Consider the following 26,535-nt stretch of genomic DNA (forward strand, 5'->3'; position numbering starts at 1 on the left):
TGGCTTTGGACGAGTCGCATAACCACTGAGTTTTCTCCTGTGGAAATGTGGATTAAACCTCCTCCCTGCCTTCTCCCAGGTGGTTGCAAACACGAGCCCAAACCAAATGCAAGGAAAGCAAAATTTCACCAGAAATTCTCATGTGGGGGAGTGAGTCGAAAGAGAGCAGCATAGATCACACGTGCACTGTAAATATGTGTGCACTAGGATGCGTCCTAAAGACAAGTAGACACTGTTTATTTACAGAGGAGCCTGCGTGGGCTTTTCGGTGCCAGCGATGGTGGTAATTAAGAGTTGACGGTATCTGTCTGGTCCTGCTTCCTGCGGTTTTAACTTCTGGGCTCCCAGTCTCTCTTGCTTGGCTGTGGGGCCTCGTGGAGAAGGGCCCAGCGGTTCCCCTGGCTCTCAGGGGCCTCGGGGCTCCCTCCTGCCACCACTCTAGTGCTCTAGGCAGCCAGTTTAGCACTTGGTCTCCCTAGAATCCTGCTTGGGTCCTGCCTCTCCCTTCTCAACTTCCTGAGCCTCCCAGCTGTGGGAAAAGGCCACCTTGATCTCGTCCCCACCTGTCCACCTGCCAGGCCAACTAAGCTTCCTCCTGTCCGGGGGTCCACAGGCTCGGCCCCCAGGAAGTCCCTGCATCCAGTTCACTGTCAACCTCAGGGCACACAGTACCCAGGAGCTCTGACCTGGACAACCAGCAGGCACCAAGGAACTGGTCCTGCCCTTCCCAGCCCGGGGTGGAGGAACACAGCTCTGCCAGACTGGAGGGGTCACATCTGCCAAAGTTCTCAGGCCAAATGGCAGGCCTCCGTCTTTAACCTCCAGGCTTCTGAGGGAAGGGGGGCAAGACAAGTGGGGACAGTGGTAGCCATAGTAACCATAGGTCTTGCCACCGAAGTCCCAGGAAAGGGGCCTGCACTTTCCCCAGCTCCATAGGAACTTCCCCTGCCCTGCTGGAAGGGTCTGGGAAAGCAGGTGACCTTATACCTTCCTCTGCTGAACTTGCTTTTATTTTTCTTGAAAAAAAAATTTTTTAACGTTTATTCATCTTTGAGAGACAGAGAGAGACAGAGCATGAGCGGGGAAGGGGCAGAGAGAGGGAGACCCAAAGCAGGCTCCAGGCTCCGAGCTGTCAGCACAGAGCCCGACGCGGGGCTCGAACTCACGAACTGCGAGATCATGACCTGAGCCGGAGTCGGACGCTCAACTGACTGAGCCACCCAGGTGCCCCTGAACTCGCTTTTAAATAAGATAAATTCCATTCTTGGACTGAGCTTTCTTCAGCCACTATCCATTAAGAATCTATCATGAGGGGCGGGGCGCCTGGGTGGCTCAATCAGTTGAGCATCAGACTCTTGGTTTTGGCTCAGGTCATGATCTCACAGATCATGAGTTCCAGCCCTGAATCGGGCTCTGTGCTGACAGTGCAGAGCCTGCTTGGGTTTCTCCCTCTCTCTCTCTCTCTCTCTCTCTGCCCTTCCCCACCCCTCTCAAAATAAATAAACTTAAAAAAAAAAAAAAGAATTCAGCTAATTATTTCTTAGCATGTCAGGTGCCCCAGAACCAGTGAGTGGCAGAACAGACAGCCTGGGGCTCCAGACTCCAAAGTACCCAAGAAAAGACCCAAGTGTGAGTGAAGCTTCTGCCTCTTAATAGCTGAGCGGCCTTGGACGAGGGTCTTAAGCACTCAGTGTCTTCAAGTAAAGATAAAATGGTGCCCACCCGTGGGGTTATTGTTAGCACTCAACAGATAGGTATTATTATTAAGGTTGATGGTGTTTGTTTTCTCTCCGGTGTAAACAGAGGGCTCTGGGAGCACAAATGAGGAGGTGACCGCTGGACTAGGGAGCTGTCCGGGGAGGCTTCTGCGAGAAGGGGTATTTGGTGTGGTCTGGCGGATGGCTGTGAGGTGAGGTAGGATATTCCAGGCATAGGAGGCAGCAAGAGCCAAGGGGAGAAGGGATAAAGAGGAGTCGAGCACGTTGTATGAGGAACTGGACTAGGTCAGTGGGGCCTGATGGGGAAGGGGCTTGTCTGTCAGGCTGAGGGGCCTGCTGTGTTTCGCAGGCCATGGGAGCCATGGAAGGTTTTTGAGCAGGATCAGAGGGGGTGTTAGCAAGCTCTTGCTCTGGCAGCTGTGGTGCTGTGGTAGGAGGCCCGTTCCAGCTGGGTTCCTCTGCTCTAACACGCTCTTCATGCACCCCGCCCCCCCTCCATACATCTTGGCCATGGGGCGATTCTCAAAGGCGCCTACCTCCTCTCTCTGCCAAAAAAGGGCTGTCTCAAAACTGTTTCTCAACCCCTGCTGTAGGAAGAGGGCCCCTGAGGACAAAGCCTATCAATCCCAGAAGCCAGGGGGCACACACTTGGAACAGTCCCCAGAGACCCAGGGAGGGCCTGTCTTAAACAATTAGCATTCTGGGGGCATGCAGAATGAGCACTGGGCTTGGAGTCTAGGAAAACGAGCCTGAGGCCGTTCTGGCCACTAACCAGATGTGGCCATGAGCAAGGCCATCAACCTCTCGGATGTCAATGCCTTCATCTGTGAAAGAGCTGCCCCTTCCTCTGATGATGAGCCAGGTGTCCTAGGTGCTCCCCGCGGGGTAACAGCTCAGCCCTTCAAACAACTTTAGTAAACATTACGGTTGTCCCCATTTTGCAGATGGGGAAACTGAGACACAAGAGGGTCAAGAACCTTGTCCGAGGTCATTCTGATAGCAGGTCGGGGACCCAGGATTCAAACCCAGGCAGCCCAGTTCAAAGGCTACTCTCTTTGCTTTGGGTGCCCCTTGGAACTCTTAGGTTCTCAGGAATTTCTCAGGGTTCCTTAGGGTTCTCTGGGGCTACGGAGGCGGATGCTGAGCCGATGAGGCCATGGTCTCTCAAGCTCTCTTCAACAAGGCAGCACCATCTCCCTGGTTCACATCTTGGGTTTTTGTAGAAAGTTCCATTTGAAGAAAGAGATGGGTTGCTAAGGAAAAGTTGACCCCCCTAGATCGGGGAGCCTAGGATCCTCGACAGCACAGGGTGGATGCTGTCATCTTACAGGCAACGAGTCTGACCCCTCCCCCGCCCAGGCCCCCAGCTTCCCCCAGAGAGCCCTTGGAGTCAGGGTGGAACAAATGCATGTCACTGCAAATTGCATTGATGCTGTGACCGAAAGTGACATGGTGTCCTCAGCCAGCAAGTGACATTGCCATCAAGGGGTGCTGGCGTGGGTTCTTGCCTGCCAGCCGGAGCGAACCCATTCCCACAGCATGGAGCCACTCTGTTGGGGGCTGGAAGGGGCCTCTGTGGAGTCTGGCCCCCCGCAATGCGCAAACCCTCTGGGCAGCCCTGTGGGTGACAGGAAGGAGGCAGGCCCTCCACCAACAGGCATCATTAGGGAGGGTTGCTGTGTCTCATGCTGAGCAGAATCTGTCTCCCCAGAACTCCCCACCAGGCCCCCCTCGCTCCCCAGCTTGCCCTCCGGAGCTGCTGGGAACCAGCCGGCTCCCTCTGCCACATGACAGGCCTCCAAATCCTTGCCGACAGCTCTCATGTCCCCTTCCGGTCTTCTCCAGGCAAAGCCGCTCTGGCCCTTCTAACCCTTCCTCCGATGACATACATGGTTTCAAGTCCCCTTAGCGTCAGCATATTAACATTTGGGGAAAGAAAATATTGCAGCCCTCGTCAGCCTTTGACAGGGCCGAGTTCCACAACCTACCCTTGGACAGAGGAGACATCCTGGGTCCCGGGGCTGAGACACAGACAAGGGCAGACAGATGACATCAGGAAGCCCGGGCGGCAGGGTGAGCCAGGCTTCCCGGGTCCGATCCCCGAGGTGTCTTGGGAGTGAGGTGTAAGCTCAGGTTTGTTGCTGCCTCTCTGCCCAGGCCTGTGGCGGGCACGTCAGCTGACTAGAGCTCAGAACTAAAGATGATCCGGCGGGGTCCTGTGGATGGGGCCTGTGTTCCTGGCCATGCCACCAGCCAAGGAGCTCTCAGGGTAAAGCCTGTGTGCTCGAGAAGGCAGCCCGCCTCTGAGCGTGGACGAGACGCTCATGCGCGGTCTTCCCTCTAGAATGTCAGCTCCTTGAGGGTAGGGCTTGCTCTCTGTTCGCTACTGTCTTCCCAGAACCAAGGAGGGAGCCGGGCCTACAGCAGGTGCTTGGCAAATGCTTGTTCAAAGAATGGGTGAGTAAGAACCTCAGGCCTCTAAGAATAATAATTACAGAGGCTACCATTTATTAAGCACCCACTCTGTCCTGGACTACAGGGTCCACAAAGGCAAGGGCTGTATCTGCTCTGCTCATTCCGGATATTCTGTGACAGGCTAACATATGGGAAGTACTCAGTAAATATTGTTAAATGTTCAGTGCTTGCATGGTATCCCGCTTGTCACCCACACAAGATGGGAAGGAAGAGATGGGAGAGACTGCAGGACAGAGTTTGAGCCTCTCTCTTTTACACACACACACACACACACACACACACACACGCACACACACACACCAGGACCTCCTTCATTCTTCCTCCATGCCACCTTTGCCTGACAGTTCGTGCTTTTTCTATACCCAGATGTAAAGCACCTCTTCCAGGAAGCCTTCCATAATATCCCCAGTGGGAATTAATTTCTCCTGCCTCTGAGCTCCCATCATCCTGCGCCTGCGCCCTTCTTTTCGGGTGCAGCGATTAAGCACCAGCGCTCTGGAGCCAGACTCTCTGGGTTCAACTCCTGGCTCTTATTCTTCCGCGACGTGTGACCTAAACTTCGCGTGCCTTTGTGTCCCCATCTGTAAATGGGGGCTAATAACAGTACGGGCCTCATAGGACAATTGTGAGGTTTAAAGGAATTAGCACATATGATGCGCTTAGCACAGTGCCGGACACAAAATAAGTAGGCAATAAATGCTAGCTATTACCATAGCATTACCACGTCGGCCCTGTATTCGAGACGTCTGGGCCACGGAGCTGGCGCTCAACGAGTGTTGAATAAAATACTGAACTAGATACACATCTAGTTTTTCCCCACAGGACAGCAGAGGCCAGGGGTCACGTCTTACTCAATTCTGGGCACCCCAATCCCTGCCCCAGGGCTCGACCACGACCAAGAGCATCAGTGAATCCCTATGGCAGGAAGGGGGAGGGCGGAGGCCAGTGGGGGGTGGGGGGGTGGGGCAACAGCTGGGAGCCAGGCTGGGTTTCAGGTATGAACTGCAGACCTGAGCCCGTCTCTTGCCAGAGCTCTGCCCCCACTCCCAACTCCTTCTCATCTCCTCAGTAAGCCATAATTTATGGATGAACAGAATCAAACAGGACTGCTGGCTGCTGGGATGCCCTGGGGAGCTGCCGGAGAGGGAATGGACTTCTGAGGGCATGCTCCCCAGCTGCCCGGGGGGGTGGGGAGAACAGGAGGGGACCCAGAGGGGGAGGAGGTACACACCCACACAGGTCACAGACATGGACACCCACAGCTCGTACACACACATGCACACGCCTCAGAGACACTCTTGACACAGACAGCCGTGCAGCCCACACCTCACACATGTGCATGCAGTTGCGCACGTGTGCACACACACAGAAGCCACAGAGGCTCACCCCTTGCACAGATACCCGTGCTCATTCACACACGTGCAAAAATACACACCTGTGCACGGATACCCATGTACACACAAATACACACACATGCACTAGCTGTGAGACTCACCCCTTGCATGGACACCTGTGCTCACGCTCACACACACCAATGGCCTGGCCACAAGCAGATGTCCAGCCCACTCTGCCATCATGTGGCCTAGGTGTTCATGCACTTCCTCTGGCCTGCGATTCTCTCCCCTGCCCATTATTCGTCTACTCAAATTCCGTCTGTCCTTTTGTTTTAAAAAAAATTTTTTTTAATGTTTATTTTTGAGAGAGAGAGAGAGAGAGACAGAGCGTGAGCAGGGGAGGGGCAGAGAGAGGGAGAGACACAGAATCCGAAGCAGGCTCCAGGCTCCAAGCTGGCAGCACAGAGCCCGACACAGGGCTCCAGTTCATGGACCATGAGATCGTGACCTGAGCTGAAGTTGGAGGCTTCACTGACGGAGCCATCCCCCCGCGTCTGTCCTGAGGCAGAGCAGCAGGACAGGGAATAGACCTGGAGGCAGATGACCTGGATTCAAGTCACACCTTTGCCCCTGAGCTCAGAGCCATTTTTGGGACCTCAGGTAAAGCCCATTTTGGGACCTCAGAGGTTCACCTTCAAGCGATGAGAACAGTACCTGCCTTCTCATGCTGGGGTCCTGTCGACATAAAATAACAGCTCACGTGAATTGGGCATGCACCTTTTGTGGCAGACAGGAAGCTTGCCACACATGCCACACATGCCATCCCACGTCATCTCCACAACCTGGTACCATTGTTGGCCCCATGTCACAGAGGAAGAAACAGGTATGGAGAACTAAGGCAATGTGAGCCTGCTCTTTACCGCAGCTGCAGAGACTGCCCTCTGAGCGCAAGGGTGTGACAGCCTCCCACAAGGGGCTACAGCGTGACCTAGCCACACCTAACTTTTCTGCTTCCTTCAAGAAGGCTAACCTCTTTCACTCTTGAGGCTTTGTGGCACGAGCTCTTTGCTCTGCCTAGAATACCTTCCTTCCATCTTCTACCATTAATATCCCTAGACCAAGATGGTCTTCGTTCCCTCCCACATGCCTTTCTGCCTCCCCTATAACCATGACAATTCGTCATTGTGGGTTAATAATTAGCACTTGGTCTCCACCCCACCCCCACCCCCAACTGGGAACACCTGGAGGGCTGAGACCCCCCCACCCCCACCCCCACCACTCATCTCTGTAGCCTGAGGTTTGGTACCTGGGAGAGGCTGGGTAAGTAAGTGACAAACAAATGCATGAAGTTATTCAAGGTCCCAGGTAAGCCAGCCTCTTCCGGGAAGCCCTTCCTTATGGCCAGGGATTCACAGCAGTCTCGTCATTTTCCAAGCTTGAATTAACTGATCTTCTGTCCAATGCTCTTTCCTTGGGGGTTGGAGCCAATGGGGTAAGATCGTGTCTCCCCATCGCTTGGGGTCTCCCACAGCCCTCGGCCCAGGCAGGATATGACACAGGGAAGCTGCTGGACATGCTGAAATCTGTGCACACAGACTCTTTCCCCCACACTTTGCTTGCTCTTGCATTCTTGGCTGGTGACACGCACACTCTCCATATCCAGGCCTTCCGGCATTGTCCCCACACCCTCCCAACCTAGACTGCTTCCCTCTTTGGGGATCCCCAGATCCCAGGCCCTTGCTCTCCTGACCAAATACCTTTCATCACAGCACCGATGTGTGCTCAACACTGAATCATGTTTACAGTCTTTAGCACCCCTCTGGAGGTAAATACTCTCATGCTCGCCTCACAAAGAGAGAAACTGAGGCTCAGAGGGTTAAATACTTGCCCAAGGGCACAGAGCAGCAGAGAGGTAAAGCCAGGGATGCACCTAGAGTCTGTAAACCTCAAACCCTACAGCTCGTTCTCTCTCTTGTTCCACCCGAGGGGAGCTGAGCCTTGAATCTAGCCACTCTGAGGACAGAGCCAAGAGAAGAAAGAAATTGAGTGAACACAAAATAAAAAAGCCGTCAGGGAGAGGAATTTCCCCCCAGAGTTTTACCAAAGAGAGCCCTGCCTGAGTTACTCCTCCTGGTGCTTCAGAGACTCACTTCACACACACCCTTCCCGGGGACCCTTTTTCCCTCCATTGGCCCAGCCCGCAGCCTTAGTAAAGCACCCTCATTAGAGAGAGGTTCAGTCCCCCTAAACGTCCCCAAACAGTCTGGGGGGTGGGCCCCTGGGGTTAGACACAGGTGGGCAGGAAACAGAGAAGGGTGGGGTAGCCCAGGACGTGCCCAGCCGGGTCTCTGATACTGCCTAGGGCGCAACCACTATTCCCGAGATAAAGCCGAGTGATGTTGGGGGTGGTTGGGGCTACATCTGCCTGCGCCTTCCTATCCTAATCCTGCCTCCTCCCACCTGATTCTGCACTACTTCCGACACACCATGCCCCGGCGCCTCCCTCCTATCCTTTGGTGGCTGCGTGATGACGTTAGAGGTGGAAAGCAGTGAAAACTGGAGTCACAGGTTTTCAAAGGAAGCACCCTTCCACGTGCCTACTGAGCACATAGAGATGGGGGAAGGTGAGGAGGGGGGGGCATTTACAAGTGCAGAGCCTGCCATCCCTAGGGACATTTGGGCACGGGAAGGGGGGACATTTTCAGTACCTTTCCCACCTTCCTTTCCTCCTCCCGACCCAACACACACACACACACACACACACACACACACACACACACAGTCAGAAGAAGGCAGAGTTAGGCAGAAAGCAACAGAAAACCAGTGAGCAAAATTCTGAACCTTAAACTGCCAGGCTCCGGGCTGCCTGTCATGCCAAATTTTCTGCCCTCTCTCTACTCTAAAGCTCCCCCTCCAGGCTACCCACCTTGGGAAAAAGAAAACAAGATGGGTAGGTAAAAGGAAGAAAGAAAAAGGAGGAGAAAGAGAGTCTGGCATTCATTTCCCAGGAAAGCTTGTCCTCCACCCTACCCCCATGCCCTCCGGACAGTCTCCCTGAGTGTCCTTCAGAAATCCAAGGAGACGCCCACAACCCCTCAGGCTTCACCTGGGGCCAGAGCAAGGCTGGTGAAAGAGGAGGCCCAAGGGGAATTGTTTTGGAAAGTTACAAGTAGCTGAAAATAGGGGCTTAGCACGAGCAAGCCTCCTCAACCTTGACTGTAATAAAAACAGATAATGCGTGAGTGAGCTAGGGAGAGAGCGCTGGCAGGGGCCGCAGAGGCCGGCTGGATGCAGACGGTTTAGAATTCAGAGGAGATGCCAAGTGAGTAAACAGCGAATGAAGGATTGTCCGGATGGGCCAGGAGCCATTCCAGCAAGAAATTGGACGGGGACATGTCAGGATCCACAAGCACTTTGACTCCTCATCAAGGGAGCAGGGCCTGGTGAGCTACAAAGGCCTCATCCATGCATTCTCTATGCCTTCTCTACCTTGGTTCTCTCTTCCAGCAGAGAACATGGCTTTGGTAATAATGTCTCCCATTTCTTCAGTGCAGAAGAGTTTACAAAGTGCTCCAGAGTTTACCTAGGGGGTCACATCTCTTGCCATATTTAGTGGTGATGGGGTATCCTCTGCCTGGTGACCCCTCCCCTCAGTCACCCCCACCTCCCACAATTCCTGGCTTATGGAAGCCTGGTGTATCTGGCTTCAGTCTTCAGCCTCAAAAGATGGGGAGGGGGAGAAAGACCATCTGCAGACTCCAGAGAGCTGCTGAGTCTGGAAGTCATCAGGGTCAAAGCCATTCAGGATGAACATGACCAGGTGCCAGCTCTGAGTTAGCCTAGAATCAGTCACCCTCCCCACCCACCCTGATCCCAAAGCCGAAGAGCCACCTGGGCAGCCGTGAAAATGATCATGTCCATCAGTGTAGCAGAAGCCCAACAAAGGAGGAGCTCAGGTGGAGGGCTTCTCCACCAGGAGTGTGGAGCAGGGGCAGGATCAGGGACGTGTGATGATTAAGTGCAGGCCCTGACCACTAGTTACTCCTATGAATAATGCATTGTTGTGCCTTGGCCTAAGTCAGCATCTTATTGTTATTAATAATACACGGCTGCAAAGAAGCTGAGGTTGGAATGGTGCGCTCTATTTTATTTGAGGATCTCAGAGCACTTAAGAGTTCCTCTCGCTGATGACTCAACTCCAGCTCTCCAAGTCTCAGCCTTCCTTACAGGCCAGGGCACCTGTCCTGCCCTGACACCCTTCCACCTGATGCTGGGAGCCATGAAAACCTCAGGGGCTAGGAATCTTCCATCCTGGGATTCAGATTCTTGATTGGGGTTTTGGTGGGGGAAAGGGCACACTTAATAGTTGCCAGCTCAAGGGTTCTTAAGGATAGAACCGAATGTGAAGCTGCTCCCGGGGATGTTTAGGAAGGAGGGAGAGATCTAGTGGAAATCCAGGTGGGGAGAAATGGTTGGAGAGAGACCACTGGGGCTCTGGATCCAGTTCTGCCACCCACTGTGTCGATGTGGGTGTGTGGCCTTAGGCAACTAACTCAACTCTCTGGTCCTAAGTCTTCTCGTTAGAACATAGGGTGACTGAGATTCCCTCTGGGAGGTGCCATTCTGCCATATTCTGGGCTATCATTTGCACCACAAATATTAGGAAGGAGCCACTGGGTGCGCCGCCCTGGGATCTGTCCACGGTGCTGAAGCAGGGGCGGGTCGCAGCACTCCTGTCCTTGGTGCTGAAACCCGTCTCGGTCCTTTGACTGCTCCCTCCTCCAGGCTGCCCTTTGCATTGCCCCTAACGAGCAGGATCCAAAGAACCGGAGCTGTTTCCAGGACTGCAGCATAGTGATTCCACTTTCCTCTGCCAATCGCTCCCGATCAGCCATGAGCTGAAGCCACGGAAGCGACCAGGCGACTTCAAGAGCTCCCTTTCCCCAGTGAGGTCCTCAGATACTGAGAACCCAGCTAGCAGTCCGACTCATGACCAAAAAAAAAAAAAAAAAAAGCCTCCCCGGTAAGGTAAATGCCATACCCCATTCCCTCAAGTGGGGCCCGCCAAACTGCCTCCTGGCGGCTGGTGCGGGTACTGCGCTTAGAGCAGAAACAGAATGTCCCCCGCGGTGGCACTGGGCGGGTGAAGGAGTGGCAGACAGTCCCCGTCGCCGTCCCCTCAGCCATTCCGGGAAAATATGGCGCTCTGTGCTTGCAGCGCTGCCTAATAACCTGCACGTTCCAGGCAGTCCGACCGCGTTTTGGCCGCCTTGGGGCACCATACTGCCTGGTTCATAGCAAAGACTCAACCCAGTGGTCAACCTGGACCAAGCTAAACTTCCTGCTCCCTCTTCCAGAAAGGTGGGGTAGATCAGTTTAAACAAACACTTTTCCTCCCTGCAGTAGAGCCAAACCTACCAAAAGGAACACAAAGGGTTGTAATAGGCTTTCCTGAGGGCAAAGGCTCCCTACCTCACACCCACCCAGATGAGAAACTTGCCTAAAGCCCTTCTCTAGGAGAAAGTGGGAGTCAGGGAAGAAGGCCACAGCTTCACCCCACTCCTGTTCCCTACGCCACAGGTTGGGCCTCTTTGATAAGCAGATCTGCTTGGTGTTTCTAGGGACTGCTTTATTTTAGCCCCACTGGGTGTAGAAATTCCCCTCTTTCCAAAAACAAACAGCAAAACAAATAAAACCACCCTAAGACAATACCCCAAATCACAGCTTCTCTGGGTCCAGGTAGGGAGTAAAGATAACAGTCTTCAGTTACAGTAGATACAGATAATATAATTTATTGAGCACTTACTATAGGCCAAGAACTGCTAAGAGCTCTGCAGACTTCATCTCCTTTAAAACTACAACCCCTCCCCGGGAGGAAGCATGATGATCAGCATACTACAGATGAGGAAAGTGGGGTCCAGAGAGGTGAGGTGACCACTCAGGGTGGTGCAGCTGGCGTGTGTTGAGACTGCCATAGAACACCCCATTGTCTGCCCTTAATCTTTCAGCTCCACAGGATCCACCTCGCCATCCTTCCATGTTCTGGAAGCCTCACTGCTCCACCCCTCCACATCCTCACATCTCCTATGAGGGCAGACTGGAGGAACACAGTAACGCCTCACACTCCCACAGCACTTTACAGCCCGTGAAGTGCTTTCATAGCCATTGTCCGAATCAACCCTCATGATACCGAGGCGTTTTTCTGATTTTACAGGACAGAAAACTAAGGCACAAAGAAATAAGTGACTTGCCCTCAGTCACACAAGGAGTAGTGGAACCAAACTCAGATGACAATGGTGGTACTCCCAGCCCAGGGCTCTCTCCCTATTTCTGCAAGGCTGGGGTCCTGGGGGCAAGCCAGGGAAGGGATCCGGGGGCTTCCCGAGACCCTGACCTCGGCTGCTTCTCTCCTCCTGGTCCCCAGGGGCCATCAGTTGGCTCTGCTTTACATTGGAATCTCAGAGTCTCATTCTAAATGAAATTTTTTTTTTCCAGGCAATTACTTCCTACTAATTAGGAGGCAAGGCTGCCAGTCCCTGGGCCCTGGGCTGACCCCCTTTCTGAACTCACAGGGGTGGGGGGTTATTGAGGTACTGAATAGCAGCACCAGCCACAGAAACTGCCTGGCTCAGCCCCATCAGCCCCATCATCTGAAGGAGGCTGGGAAACTTTTGAGGGCAGGGGAGATGGTGGAGGAGTAAGGAGCACCAAGGAACTGGAAGAATGGAGGCAGAGGTGGGGACACTGGGGAAGGAGGGACTGTGAAGTGGGAGAGAGCCAGGGGACAAGAAATGAAGGGGCCTAGACATGCCCCTGCAGAGTAAGAGAGAGACCTAGGCTCAGGAGCAGCAGGGGCAGCCAGGAAGATCGAGAGAAACAGGGACATTTCTTCCATGTTGTAGGAAGGAAAAAGGAGGAATCTCAGGAAACTGAGAGACAGAGGAGGGGGAGAGATCTCCCCTCTGCAGAGGGAGAGGGAGGAAGGAGGCACCCTGGAAAATGGTCAAAATTACTAAATTGGAGGAGGAAAGAGAGAAGGAGATACTGGGAGACTCCAGGAAGGAGAAGGAGAGAGGAAGGACAGGGAGGAAGGAGGAATTGCTGAAGGAAAGCCCGGGGGAGACAGGGAGGAGAGCGGGGGAGGACGGCTGGAGTGGCAGCTCCCAGGGCCCCAAGAAGGGCTCTCTCTAGTCATCGTCCTTGAGCCTTCCCAATGTCAGTGCCCAGCCAGTCGGGCCCACATGCCCTCCTACGCAGCCACAGGTGCGGGCTGGCATGATGGCAGGCCACCAGTCGGCTCAGGCCCCAGATGCTCCGCTCACTCAGGGAAGCCAGCCGACCTCTCTTCCTGTCAACCTGCCACCCCCTCCAGTGAGCTGAGCCAGGGACTCTCCTGGGTCACACAGCAACATGACCAGGAGGATCTGGGACTATGGGGTCCAGGCTTTCTAATTTACAGAAGGAAAAAGCCAGGACCCGAGAGGAAATGGTGCTTATCCAAGTTCATATACCAAGTGGGTGATGAGGCCAGATGTAGAGGGCTCAGGGGCTAAGTGTCAGTGGTGGGTCCTGTTCCTTTCTGGGCAAAACCAGTAACGGGAGGCAGAGACGGGTCTTGGCTGCTTGCAAACTGCCCCTGAGCAGTCTAAGCCCTGTGAAGTATGGAAGGGAGTAAGGGTAGTCAGAGGCTGAGAGAGAAGCAATTTTCCACCATTTTTTAGGAGTTTATTTATTTTGAGAGACTGAGCAAGTGAGCAAGCGAACACAAGCGGGGCGGGGGCAGAGAGGGAAAGAGAGAATCCCAAGCAGGCTCTGTGCTGTCAGCGTGAAGCCCGAACTGGGCTTAAACCATGAGATTATGACCTGGGCCGAAATCAAGAGTCAGCCACTTAACCGACGGAGCCAGCCGGGCGTCCCAGGAAGTCACCATCTATGGAGCACTGGGTGGGAGCATTCTGCATGGGTTATAATTGCAGCTAACATTACCGAGCATTTGTTAGGCACAATGTTCCAGTCACTTAAAGCATTGCATGCAGGATCTCATTTTCTTCCCACAATAACCCCATAAAGTATGTATTACTGTTATTCCATTATAGGGAAGAAACTGAGACTCGGGAAGGCTGAGTAATTGGCCAAGTCCACAGGCTAATCAGAGGCATGTTTCTAAATCAGGCGTCTAACCACTGCCCTGAGGACCCATCCACCCTGGCATTATCTGAAGATGCTCAGATCCCCAAGTTCCCATGATCCAGCCCAGCTCTGGCAGAATCTAGGCCCCAGATGCCAATGTGGTTACAGTTCTGTGTTGTAGGGACTTCTTGCGGTCCAAAGCGGGGGCGGTCTCATGAAGTTAAATTTGAACAAGCCCCGTCCTAAGGCACTGGAGTCTGGGTTCTAACCCTGGCTCTGCCACTCACTTACTGTGTGACTTTGGGCAGGTCACTTGCCCTCTCTGGACTTGGCGCTCCCACCTGTGTCACTGAAGGGGAGAACCCGATAATAAGAGCTAGTATGTTCATGGTGCTGACTCGGTGACAGGCACAGTTCCAGCCAGTTTATATACATCAACTCATCATATCCTCCCAACAGCCCTCTGAAGTAGGTGCTGTTATCACCTCCACTCTACAGACGGAGAAATGAAGCACTGAAAGGTTAAGTGACTTGCCCAAGGTCACACAGCCAACCAGTACATGGCAGAACTGGGATTTGAACCCCATTACTTACAATTTCTTTTAATTAATTAATGTATGCATTATTCATAACCTCCAACCTCCCAACGTGGGGCTTGAACTCACGACCCCAAGATCAAGAGCTGCGTGCTCTATCGAGCCACACAGGCACCCCATGGACCCCATTATTTCCCTGATGAGTCTCCCAGCTCCTGCCTAGGGCCCCAGAGAGGTCTTCCCATGTTCCTGTGCCCGGGCATACATGCCATCATGTTTCCACACGGGAAGCACACACACCCTCATGTGTCTGCCGGATGCAACACGTGTTTGCTGATGCTTCTCCACCTGCACCTGAGCTTTCGCCCAGTTTCTGTCTGGACTCGCTACATCCGCCCGGTCATACGTGTCCATGAGCTTTTTGGGACCTAGATCAGGCCAGCTCCAGCGGGCCCCCACGCGTGCACACACACGTGCCCCCCTTTCCGGGCACTGGCTGCCTCGTGGCGGTGGGGGAGGGGGGGCCTGTGCCAGGCTTTCGCACACAGCCACGTGGCAGTGACGCGGGCCGCCACACCCCTTCTCCTCTGCCCCCCTCCAGTGCCTGGGTGGCTCGCACATCACACTGCACGCCTGCCAGCACCCCCATCCACGCTGCCCTCCTCACGCCTCTCCCCTAACAGAAGCAGGCACCTTCTCCAGGAAGGAAGCAGGCACAGGCCCAGCCTGGCTCCCACGGCCTAAAGATGCCAGCCAACTCAGGGGTGGAGAGGGAGAAAGAGCCATCGACCAGAGGCTCTGAAGGGCCTGGGTGCCACGGTTCCTGTCTGAGACTAAGCCCTCCCTTGGGTCTGAGGGCCGGAGCTCTCAAGACCCAGAAATGGGGTCAGGTGGGGGATGTAGGGCATCCCTGCCCATCACGTCTGACTAGGGCTCTCGAGCCGTGAGGGCTGCTCTGGCCAAGTTAGCATTGTTGCACCCCCCCAGCACCCCAGCCTGGTCCCTGCTCTCTCCTCCCCCTGCCCAAGCATCTCGGAGTTCTGGGTATTTTTAGGTCTCAGCTGACAGGCTGTGAAATCGCTTCCTTCGCACCTCCCCAACCAGGCGGGGGCTGGAGAGGGAGGAATGGGGCCGGCGGGGGGGGGGGGGCCACACACAGCCGATTCATCAGGCTCCTCCAGGGTTGGCAGGTGCCAAGCAGCGAGTGAGGGGTTCCTCCCTTTCTCCTCAGAGCCTCCCCTTGACTGAGAGGAACCTTCCACTGAGCCTGCCGAGAGGGAGAGGAGACAGGGTGGGAAGGGAGCTGCGCCCCACTCCAGGGACCTGAGAACAAAGGCTTTAGGGGATGCCACAAGCACTGAAGGAGGCACTGGGGACCCCTCTGTGTCCCAACACCAGTTCCCAGCACTCCCTTCCAAGTGATGGGTCGAGAGACGGGCTGGCTTGGATCCTAGTGGGATTAGGGGGGCACCGGGCAGTGCAGCCTGGTGGTCAAGACCCAGCCTTTGGCGTGAAGCTGACACCCCTGCTCTACTGAGTGACCTTGTGGGACACTTCAGGTCCCCGGTGGGACCTCTCTGGGCCTCAGCGTCCTCATCTGGACAACAGTGGCAATGCTGTCTCCCTCGCAGGACTGCTGTGAAGAAGAAATGCAAGGCTGAACGTGGAGAACGAGGGGGTCTGTGGACCCGCCAGGCCCTGCTGGGAGATTCTGTCTCACCACCTTCCCCGACCTGCAGCCCCGCCCAACCACTCCTCTGGGCTGCCTTCCTCGCCGTGGCCCCTGAGGGATCATCCTGGCATCATGCTCTTCGGTGCCCATCTGACCCTCACCCCCAGGGAACAAGTCCCCAGCTAAGGTGGGTAGGCAGTGTAGACCATCCCCGCCTCCCTGCTTCCTGCTGTAGGGGGCACGTTACACATCTTGTGTGCACATGGACCCAAATACCAACACGCGTGTGCCACTCAGTGCTGGCTGTGAGGGCGTTTGCCCTGGGACGAGGCCCCAGGGAAGTGGGAAGGCGTACCCAAGTCCTGCTGTGAATGGGCCCCTGTGCCAGGGGCCGTGGGCACGGAGAGGGAGGTGCCTGCCTAGTTGCCGTGGAGATAGGTTGGCTCTGGTGGGGCTCTGGAGCTCAGGCCTGGCAGCGTGAGCTGTGCGGCTCTCCCAGGGCCCGGCCCAGAGGCTCACATCCAACCGCCAGGAGCACTTGCCATGTCCCCTGGACCCTGGACTGGCCCACCTTGGCTCTATGTCCCTCTCTGGAAAGCTTTTTCTGATGCCCCAGATCCCTAGGGAAGTCCCCTGGCAGTGTCCATCTGCATCTGTTGTCACCTGGTGTCTCCCTTGACGGCCCATTACCTGCCACAAGCTTTCCAAGGGTAGGGTCCCAGGCCAGCTGAACGCTGCAGACCTCCTGGTGTGGTGCCTCAGACTCAGCCCTGTGCAGGGGAGGGACCCAGGAGGGGCCGGGCAAAGGTGGGAACAGATATGTTAACCTGCGACTCTGGCTCCATACACCTGCCTGGCTCCAGGCCTCCTACCCTCCACACTGCTGCAGAGTTAAAAGTTCTTTAATAGAGATCTGCTTGAAAGTCGTCCATGGCTCTCCATTGCCCTAATTAAAAAAAAAAAAAAAAAAAAAATCCAGTTTTCCTATTTCAGAATGCCAGGACCTTCACAATCTGGCCCAACCTACCTTTCCCAAGCCTCAACTCCGGCTAGTGTCCCCTAACAGCTTCCCTTCTGGCCACGTCCAAGCACTCAGTGCTGCTTCAACTGAACGAGACCCCACTTCCGGGCCACTGCATGTGCTGTCCCCCGCCACACCGAACACCTCACCCCTACTGCTCACGTGGCAAGCTCTTAGCCTTTCTCCAAAACCCAAGGCCCCGGACTAAAGCTCATGCTCTTTGGGTCTGCTGGTGTTTGCTGGAACCCCAAGCCAACTTCTCACTGCAAGCTCCCCCTTTCCAGAGTCATCTGTGGATAGAAGAGCTAACACAGGTCATGTTCTTAGAACGGCACCTGGCCCGTAGTGATCACTCAACACATCTTTGCTGTTCTGAAGGTAGCTGACTGGCACTGCTTCAGTGGAACCCCCGCCCCCCGACTCCTCCTCCACCAGGGCTGAAGCAGGCATGTCCTCCCTGGAGCTTCCGGAACCCCCATCCCAGACATCAATCACTTGGTGCAGGATAATGACAAGATAACAGCTGTCATTGGCTGAGTGTTTACTATGTGCTGAGCTCTCTGCGAAAGATGTTTCCCGCCTTACCTAGCCTCACCCTCCAACCCTCTGGGAAATAAGAATCATCATCATACCCATTTAACAGAGAAAGAAACTGAAGCCAGAATAGTGGAGTAACGGGCTCCAGGGACAGCGCAGCAAGTGTCTCTGCCAGGATTCAGAGATAGCTGTTTGACCCCAGAGACCTCGCTTAAGCAAGCCACCCCCTGCTGCACGTGCAGAGTGCCTAGCAAATACTAGGCGCTCCTGCTGTTATTATCGTGCTATTGTTATTATCAAGGGAGGGCGCAGGACGTGCTGGGTGACCTGAGAGGGGCTTCCTTACGCTGGACCCCCTATAAAGCATGAAACCCCATACCTGGAGAAAGAAAGTGAGGGCTCAGAGGGGCCCTTGGGCTGCCAGGGACGGGGGTCAGGATGGCGAGGAGGTGTGCACGACCTGGGAAACCCGAGGGGGTACTGGATTGAGCAAAGGCTCAAGGGGGCTGTCGGGGGCCCAGGCGGAGCGAGGGGGAGAAGGCCTGCCGAGTGCTGGCTGAGCTGGCCACCGCTCTCTGGCCCCGCTGACACCACCCGTGGTAATGAGACGGATCCAATTTGTACCCAGGGCCCCGCCGGGAGCAGCTGCCGCGGCAGGGTTTGAAGTAATTTAATTGGACACATTAGCCACAGAGCTCTCTTCTCTGCTCCCCCCCATGCGGGGCCTCACGCAGGCACCCCTTGTGGTCTCCCATACCCCACACCACCCCATCCTGGCTGGGGGCAGGCTTCACACTTCATCAACCAGCACTGTGAGACCCCTACCTACTAGGGCTGACCCCCCCCCCCCCCCCGCCGCTGCCCCCGCCCCCGCCCGGCGGCACACCTGCTCTCTCATTCCTGGGGCTCCTGAGGGTTCTGGAACCAGAGAGTTGGCTGGGCTCTCTGTAAGCCCCAAGGTCTCCCCTTTCTCTGATGCAAGTAGCAACTGTGGGAGCCCCCTGGGGCTGGGGCTCAGACCTCTCCCTCCTGTTTCCTCTGATGGATACAACAGGTCACCCCCTGTCCCCCCAAGCCTGCCCAAGAGCTGCCAGCTTCCTGTGGCTTCCAAGAAGGGCATCAAAGGAGCCAGGACCACTACCAAGATGGGGGTGGGGGCAGCCTCCTCTCAGGGCTCAGAAGGAGGGGCGCGTACACATGCAGAGAATCGGATGTAGTACACACAGGTGCGCGTGCGCGCACGTGCCCTTGGACAGACCCGCATGCTGTCGTGAAAATGCTCGTATCTGTACCCACCAAAGCTCCAACACCCCACACCGATGCACGTCGCACAGCCAGGTGACTCCCTCCCTGCTCCCAGGAGTTGGAAGCCTCAGAGCCAGCAGGTGGAAGGGTGTGGCAGGGGGCAGGCGGGGCCCCTGGAGGGCACAGGCCCTGCCTGCCTGGGTATATATAGGGCCAAGGGAGGCGCCCTCCCCAGCGCTCTCTGTCACAACTCCCCGTGCACCTCAAGGCACCTAACTACAAATACACTCATTAGCTGCTGTTTACAGCCCGCCCGGCACTCAGACGAGCGAGCGCAGCTATTACCCAGTCCAGCTGGCACCCGCACCCGCACGTAGGTACACACGGCACAGTGCTTTCCCCCGCTGGCCCCGCCCTCGCTTTCCACCCGCGCTGTGGCCCCACACGTTCAATGACAAGAATACATCAATTCCCCAAACATCCCGGCTCCTGATCCAAGCGCCCCGCCCAGCCCCACAGGGGACGCACCCCTTCCTAGGGGGCCCTCCAGGTGGGAGCTGTTACAGAGCCCCCCCAGAGCAGGCCCGACGACTGCCAGCCCACCTCCCAAACCAACGGGGTCCAGGATTCCAGGCGCACGCTCTGGGCACCATCCAGCCCCTTCCACAGGTCCCAAGCTGTCTGCCAACTCCGTTCCAACCCTTGGGGAATTCTGCTGGGTGAGACCAAAGCCATGCCCTCCAGACATGAGTTGGACAGGGGCCCAGCAAGGCTGCCCCCTACTGCCTGGACGGTCAGGCACCTCCGTGTCCGTGGAACTGGCACCACCGGCTGGGGTTCCCTTGCAAGGCAGGCGGGCACCCGGGCCGGACCTGGCACGGGCTGGCTCCGGCACCTGGCCAGACCAGTGACCGCCACGACAGAGAGAGCTGACCTCACCGGCCTCATGTGCCACCTGCTGGGTGCTGCCCATGGAGCAGAGCTGCCCACCCCCACCTGGGATGCACTGGTGCCTCTGAGGAGACGGTCCCAAAGACTCCCTTCCAGCCAAGAGTCCCTGGCTCAGGACTGGGCCTCCTGCCCCCCACGAGGCCCCCCTCACTGCTCCTCTCCCTGCTCACTCCCCTGGGGGAAGCAGTTATTGAAAACGGTCCATCAGATTCAATAAGGATTCAAAGTCCCTCAGAGAATAGAGAGTGGGCGGGCAGTGGGGGTGGGAGAAAAGGAGGGGTGCCACAGGGAAGGAACCGCCCACTCCTCCCCTGCCTTTCCCTCAAGGCCTCCTGCTGGGCTGGGCTGGGCTGGAGGGGGTGCGGAGGAGGACAGCCCTTCCCTGGTCCTCTATATTGCCTTCCGTGCGCCTTGGGCCCAAGCTCGGTGTTGGCAAGGGGCAGGGCCCAGGTTCCTAGGGCCTGACACCCACCTGATCCCCTGCCTTCCAGCTGTCCCTCACCTGTCACCTGCTGGCCTGTGTGTTCCCATCCCAATCCAGCCTGCTGTAGCCTCTCTTCCCCAACCGGGAGGGGCTTTGTAACTATCTCCCTCCCCACCAGCCCCCAGTTTTTGAGTACCCAGCCCCGTTGGTCAAGCTATTCCCACAGGGCCATCAGACAGCATGACCCAAGGCCCAGGAGGGTCCTGTCTCCATAGTAACACACATTTTGGGGGCACTAGGCCCACAGAAGCCATCCCACTCACCCAGGGTTTCAGATCTGCCCAGCCCCAGGCCCCCACTCCCGGCCATGGCCTCTTGGGAGATCATTTGCTCTTTAGTCCTAGCCTGGGGCCCAAGCTTGACACACAAGCCAGGGCGGTCTGGGCCTGTGCAGATGGGGCTGGTGGGGGGGGGGGGGGGAGGGTGGTGTGGTGTGGAGGGGTGGAGGGGTAGATAGGGGTGGGGCTAGAGTTTGACAGCAAAATGGTCAGAGTCAGGCCTCATCGGACCTTCCCACACCCCAACCCTGGTCCCTAATCCTGGTGGCCCTTTCAGCTATAACCCTAACTCCTGCCCCATGAATCACCCAATGGCCTCTGCCCTTAACTTGTGCCCAGTGGGTGGAGGGTTGGCCTGGACAATCTCATGGATCCTTCTGCCTTGAGAGAGGATACCCACCATGCCAAGGCCCACTGCCCCATGCATTGTGTCCCCTACACTCCCTAAGAATGACCTTTGTGGCAGAGTTGCTGTGGAGGCCAGGGCCTACTAACAGGTGGGCCAGACAAGACTTGGAGTACTGCTACCCCCAGGGACAAGCTCGAAGGGCAGGCAGCCTCAGGATCGGACTTCTCTCCCAGCCCTGCTGCACTGGCCCAGACTTTCCCTCTCTGGCCTTGTGCGCTCACTCACTGCAAGGTCACCTCTCCCTCCCTTCCTCCCTCCCTGAAGCCGCCTGGCCTGCCCACTGCAACGCTGACCCCTGCAGGCCTGCTGAGGCCCTGCCCGGCCTGGGGCCTGGGTCCAAGGGACACAGGGAGGCCAGACCAGGCCAGCTTCGGGATGAACACAGGATGATGGTTGAGGGCAGGGAGAGGGCCGCATGCCTTGGGGAGGGCACAGAGAGGGGACAGAGAGGAGGTTGCAGGCACGGCTGGGGGAGGGTGGACAGAGTTTGGAGCAGAAGCCCATGGGATGTGTGGGAAGGGGGCTGGTCTTCGTTCTTCACTGGGCTCTGGCTTTTTCCCACAGTCCCTTGCTTCTGCAGAGACAGATCCCAGAAGTGCCTGGGGCCCTGGGCCCAAGTAGGTAGGGAACTCCGGGAAGGGTCTCAGTGGCAGGGTGAATCCTGTGGAGACCAGAGTGAGTTGGCTAAGGGAGGGGGTACCTCGGGGACACTCTGGAACCCGCCTGGGAAGTGGGAGAACATAGGAGACTGAAAATTGTAAAAAGGTTGGGCCACAGGTGTTCCTGGGAGTGGGAAGAGGGGATCGGACAGACAAGGTACTGGCCCCTGGGGCACGAGAAGGAGGGGCCTGAGTCACACAGGAATTAATTTGCATATCTCATTCCTACCAGGTGCCAGCCAAAGGGGAGGTGGGGGACAGAAATGGGGGACCCAGAGCCCTCCCTGGGGGAGCAGAGTCTGGAGGGGCCTGAGGGAAGCTGGGGGTAGAGGGGAGATGTAGTCTGGCAGGAGGTGTAGGGATTCTAGGAGGTGGGCAGGGATGCCAGGGGGTACAAAGGCTAGACTGATGACTCGGGCCCCTCAGAGAGCCCCAGGGGACCAGGATCATAGGCAGACTCTGCCCTCTCCAGCCCATTTCTGGCCCCATCAGACCAGCAGCCACACCAGAGAGGTGTGAACCTCAACCCAGCCTGTTTCCCAGTCAGTGCTATCCCCGCCCCAGGCACTGGAGGGTCCTGAACCTGCATCTGGGCACCACAGGTCTCCACCCCCCGGGGGGGAGGCCTGTTTGAGGAGGGGGAAGAGGGAGAGGCCTGGGGGCTGCCAGCGTGCCAGGGGCAGCGCTGGGATCCAGGCCCTTCGCCCAGAAGATGCCAAGCACGTCAAGCTGGCCTCCATGGAGGGGATAGAGGTACTTGGGGAGTGGTGATGTCATGGTGCCCAGGCGTGGGTGGAAAGAGGGAGGAGGGACAGGGGATGAGGGCACAGACCCAGGCCATTGGGTTCCTTCCAGGAAAGGGGAGGCCGCCAGCATGGCAGAGTGAGGGGGAAGGGAGTGTCTTCACTGTACCCACTCCTTCCATTCTCATACTCTAGAGCTGGCCTCTGAACTAAGCTACTGGTTCCTTCGAGGGTGATCCAGGCAAGAGAATGCCTCTGCCCTTGGTCCAAGTGCTGGAAGCTGGCAGCCTCTTGGGGGAAGATGCCAGGGTCGGTGACCTGGGTTCAGACAGATGAAGGGAAGGGTCTCCAAAGGCCATGTCCCTTCAGCCATCACCTCGAGGACACTCATAGATGGGCATGAGGTTCCAGAGAGGGAGACTGAGTCTCTCTCACCCTTACACCCAAGTGCTGAGTGAGTGCAATGCCTGGCACCCAGTAGGTCCTGCTCAGAGGACCCACTGGGCTGCAGTGATCTGATGGTGGTGAGAGCCTGAGTCCTCAGGAGGCAGGGACAGGCTGAGGCTGCCCCTAGAGGGAGAACAAATGTGGGGCTGGGACAAGAGTGGACAAAGCTAGTGTCCACTGGGCTGCCTTCAAAAGCCTTGGGGCTCTGGGCCCCTTCTGCAGAGGGCCTTAGAGCTGTCCCTTCCCCCAGGACCCCCAACTCTGGGAGGTCAGCACAGTAAGCCTGGAGGCTCCTCATTTGGGAGCAAGTCCTCGGGCTCGGATGTCTGGCTTTTAGCATCACAGAGAAACCCAGAAGCAGAGACCCCCCCCCCCCACCCCGTCCCCCCGCCGCCGCCACTGCCTCCCGCTGCCAGAGCTGGCAGACTGGTGGGGTGCTGGGTCTGGGGTGAGGCACCCCAGGTGGGCGCTGAGACAGCCTGGGCAGGAGCTGCAGGGGACCTGCCTACAGGTGGGCACCGTGTGAGGAGGCGTCAGGAGCCAAGGAGGAAACGGCAGAGCAATTTCCCCAGGAGGGAGGAAAGATTCCTCGGCTTGGCTTTGAGGATGCCAAGCAGACGTGGGCTCCCAGGCCACTCCCCGGGCTCCCTCGGGAGAAAGGCAAAGGAGCCGGCCTCTCTCCCTCCCTCCCCCGACAGGACCGGAGTGAGTTTGGGGTTCTTTGCTTACCCCCCCCCCCCCAAGCTCTGGAGCACATTCCCCTGGCACCCCCAATCTCACCAATCTCTGCTCTCTTTCCCTTCAGGTACTCCTATCTCCTTCCTCCACGCTCCTGCGGTTCCCCACCCTCCCTCTCCGAAGCCCCCCTCCCCTGTTGCTGCACCAGATTCCCACTTGCCCTCTGGCACCCTCTCAATTCACAGTTGGCACCGCCGATGTCAGTCTGCTCCTCGGTGCCCACAACCTTGGCCCAAAGCTGCCTGGGATCCTCCTCCTGGGGTCTCCCAGCCCCGGCACCCGGGGGGCACTGGTGCTGGGGACCCGGGGGTGCCTCTTGAGGGTACTGCCCGGTTCCCGCGGGGGCAGTGGCTCCTCGCTCCGCCACACACGTTGTCCTTGGGCTGCTGGGGGGTGGGGGGGGGGGAGGTCCTTGTGGGGACACTGCGAAGCCGGCGCCGGGCATCAAGCCTGGCAGCGCCCGGACTGCGGGGGCCGGGGTCCGAGCCGCTGCAGCTCAAGCCCGCGCCCCCGGGGCTGGGATGACCCCGTGGAGGGGGGTGGGGGGGAGGGAGTCTGTGCGGCTCCCGGGCCGGGGCTCCGAGACGGCGCCCGGCGCTGCCGCCGTCCTGCTTGCCGGTGCGGGGCGCCCCAGCCCGCGCGGGGCCGCGCTTACCTGGGCTGGCCGCCTCCGGGTCCCGGTACATGGTCCCCTCGTCGCCGGCTCCCTCCGGGCTCCTCAGAGCCTCCCGCGGCCGCGCGCTGCTCCGCCGCCGCTGCAGGGCATGGGGCCGGGCGACCCCCGGGGGCGGGTCCGAGGGCGGGGGCCTCGCGGGCTGCACCGAGCCGCGGAGCCGGGGAGCGGGGGCCGCCCGCCAGCCCTCCCGCCCGCCCGCCGAGCACGCTGCCGCCGCCGCCGCCGCCGAGCCGAGCCTCCTCCCTCCGGCCCGCGCGCCGCGTGTGCGCGCCGGAGCGTGTGTGAGTGTGTACGAGGCCGTGTGTATGTGTGTGTGTGTGAGCGCGTGTGTGAGCGCGCCCCGGGCACCGCCGGCGCCGCCCGCCTGCTGCCGAGCGCCGCTGCCACCGCCACCGCTGCCGCCTGCGCCCGCTGCTGCCCGCTGCCGGCCGCGCCGCCGCACTGCAGCCCGCGCCCGCCGCCGCCCGGAGCCGCCCCGAGGGCACCAAGGCCGCCCCGCGCGCCCCGCCCGCGGCCCCCGCGGGGAGGGCGCGGAGCCCTCGGGTGGGTCCTGCGAGCTTGCGGGACCCGCCACACTGGCGCGACCAGCCCGGCCGGCGCGCCCCCGAAGGCAGCGGCTTCGAATCCGGCAGGGCGGGGGACCCGGCCGCCTCCTCCGAGGTGCCCTTTGACTCCGTTCCAAAAGGCGTGGAAACCCACTCCGGGTTTTCCGCTTGGTGGCGGCTCGAGGGCGTCAGCTCGGGACTCGACACCTCGGCGGTCCCGGGAAGCCGGGCTGGTGTGCGCGAAAACCAGGAGTGGATTTTTTTTTTTTTTTTTTCTTGCCAGAGCTGAGCCTGGGTCCGCCACGCTGGCCATCCCCTGAATTTGAACACAGTTGGGGCAGGAAGGACCAGAATCGCCACCCCCACTGGCAGACTGGACCTAGTGACCCTCTTCACTCAGCCGCAAAAAAAGAAGAAAACAGACATTTCAGCCGTCCATCCATCCCTCTCCTGTGCTGCTCCTTCACTTGGTCCCCTTTCCCTTTCCTGGATCCCAGCACTTCAAGGCAAGAAAGAATTCCCTCCTTCCAACCCTGGGGGCTCTCTTGGCTCTCTCAGCTCCTCTGTCAGTTCAGCCCAGTGGGAATCAGGTGAACTCTAGAATGGCAAGTGTTTGATTCCGGGGCAGAGAGGAGAAGGGGCCCTTCTCCCCCAAAGTTTCAAAGCCTGGAACTGAACTCTGGGTGGTTTCAGGTACAGAGACCTCCTGCACACGCATACACACCTAATCAACCACACCACCGCCTCCCCCCTACACACACATGCACAGGCACACAAACACAGGAGATACAGACATTGAAGCATTGCACAGTAAGGGGCCCGCCCCTACCCTAAACTGAAGGGGTTAGGCAGGAGGGCAAACCATCCCCCCTTCCCCCTGGCCCAGCTGCAGCATCCTGCCCTCCTTTCCACTGTGAATGAAATTCAAAGGTGAGCTAAAATCAAGATTCCTCATCCCACCCGGACAAATGCACTTAACTGACTTTATACTGCACAGCTCACAACTAGCCACACCTCCACCTTCCCAGAGCACAAGTAGGCAGCCAGCACCCACAGGGCCAAACCTGTCTCCATCTCCCCCAGTACTCTCTCGAACACACACACATACACACACACACACACACACACACACACACCCCGTACCCTTGAACTTGTATGGAGCCTATTATACACACATGCACTCACCTCCACCCACAGCTTTTCCGTTGAGAAACAGATAAGGAAATTCCCCCAAGCAAACCTCCATGAGGAGTGTTCCGGTGGAGAACAGATTTCCTTGGATTGAATGTTCTAATTAAAAATGGAAGGGGAAAAAAAAAAAAAGGCATCCGAAGATCTTAGCCCATAATTAGTCCCTGGCCGGAAATCTCAGCCCTCGTCCCCTGCTCAAGGGCCATTATGTTTCATATACACTGCAGCCGTCCTTACCTACATGCAGCCAAGAATCCGGGATATATCCACACACTCCTTTTTGGCAAATCCCAGAAAGCCAAGCCAACAGGCTGGGACTCCGGGGTCTCCAGTCTTGACTTGTTCCTGCTCCCCCACCCCCCTCCTACAGGTGCCCCTCTCAGCGCTCTAGCTGGTAAAGACCAAATAGTCCACTTCTTCCCACCCCTACCTCACGTCGTCAACGGGCACCACATAGCAAGGTTCCTGCCCAGGAATCTGCCCACCTATCGACCTGAGAGTCCAGATGGCGACAGCAGAATTCATCACTGCAACTCCCCAGATCTTTGTAAGCATTTAGAATCATGGAGCTTTTCAGAGTTGGCGGGGACGGAACCTCTGAGAGGCCACCACTCGGGCGACAGATGGTGGAGACGAAGTCTCTGTAGGGGGAAAGAACTGGCCAGGCAGCCAAGGGCCCAGAGCTAGCAGCCCAGGGAGCTGGCAGGAAAACCGAGAGGAGACCCTTGGTGCTGGCTCCAGCCTTT

General features: G+C 57.5%; 1 protein-coding gene and 1 long non-coding RNA gene across 9 annotated transcripts in view; one reads left to right on the forward strand and one right to left on the reverse strand.

Annotated features, from left to right (window-relative positions):
* SYT7 (synaptotagmin 7) overlaps nucleotides 1-24,776 on the reverse strand; it is a 63,221-nt gene extending 38,445 nt beyond the window's left edge. For all 8 annotated transcript variants that reach the window (XM_058689247.1, XM_058689245.1, XM_058689241.1 and 5 more), the window contains exon 1: nucleotides 24,033-24,776. In XM_058689247.1, coding sequence (XP_058545230.1) covers nucleotides 24,033-24,063 — 31 coding nt within the window. In that variant the 5' untranslated portion in view covers nucleotides 24,064-24,776. The remainder of the gene's footprint in view (nucleotides 1-24,032) is intronic.
* LOC131487984 (uncharacterized) lies at nucleotides 6,784-17,415 on the forward strand. Its single transcript, XR_009250037.1, has 3 exons — nucleotides 6,784-6,847; nucleotides 15,825-16,052; nucleotides 16,845-17,415. It is a non-coding gene; the product is annotated as an uncharacterized LOC131487984 (long non-coding RNA).
* Nucleotides 24,777-26,535: the final 1,759 nt, after the last annotated feature.

This window comes from Neofelis nebulosa, chromosome 10, assembly GCF_028018385.1.
Source record: "Neofelis nebulosa isolate mNeoNeb1 chromosome 10, mNeoNeb1.pri, whole genome shotgun sequence".
In the NCBI taxonomy this organism is placed as follows: Eukaryota; Metazoa; Chordata; class Mammalia; order Carnivora; family Felidae; genus Neofelis; species Neofelis nebulosa.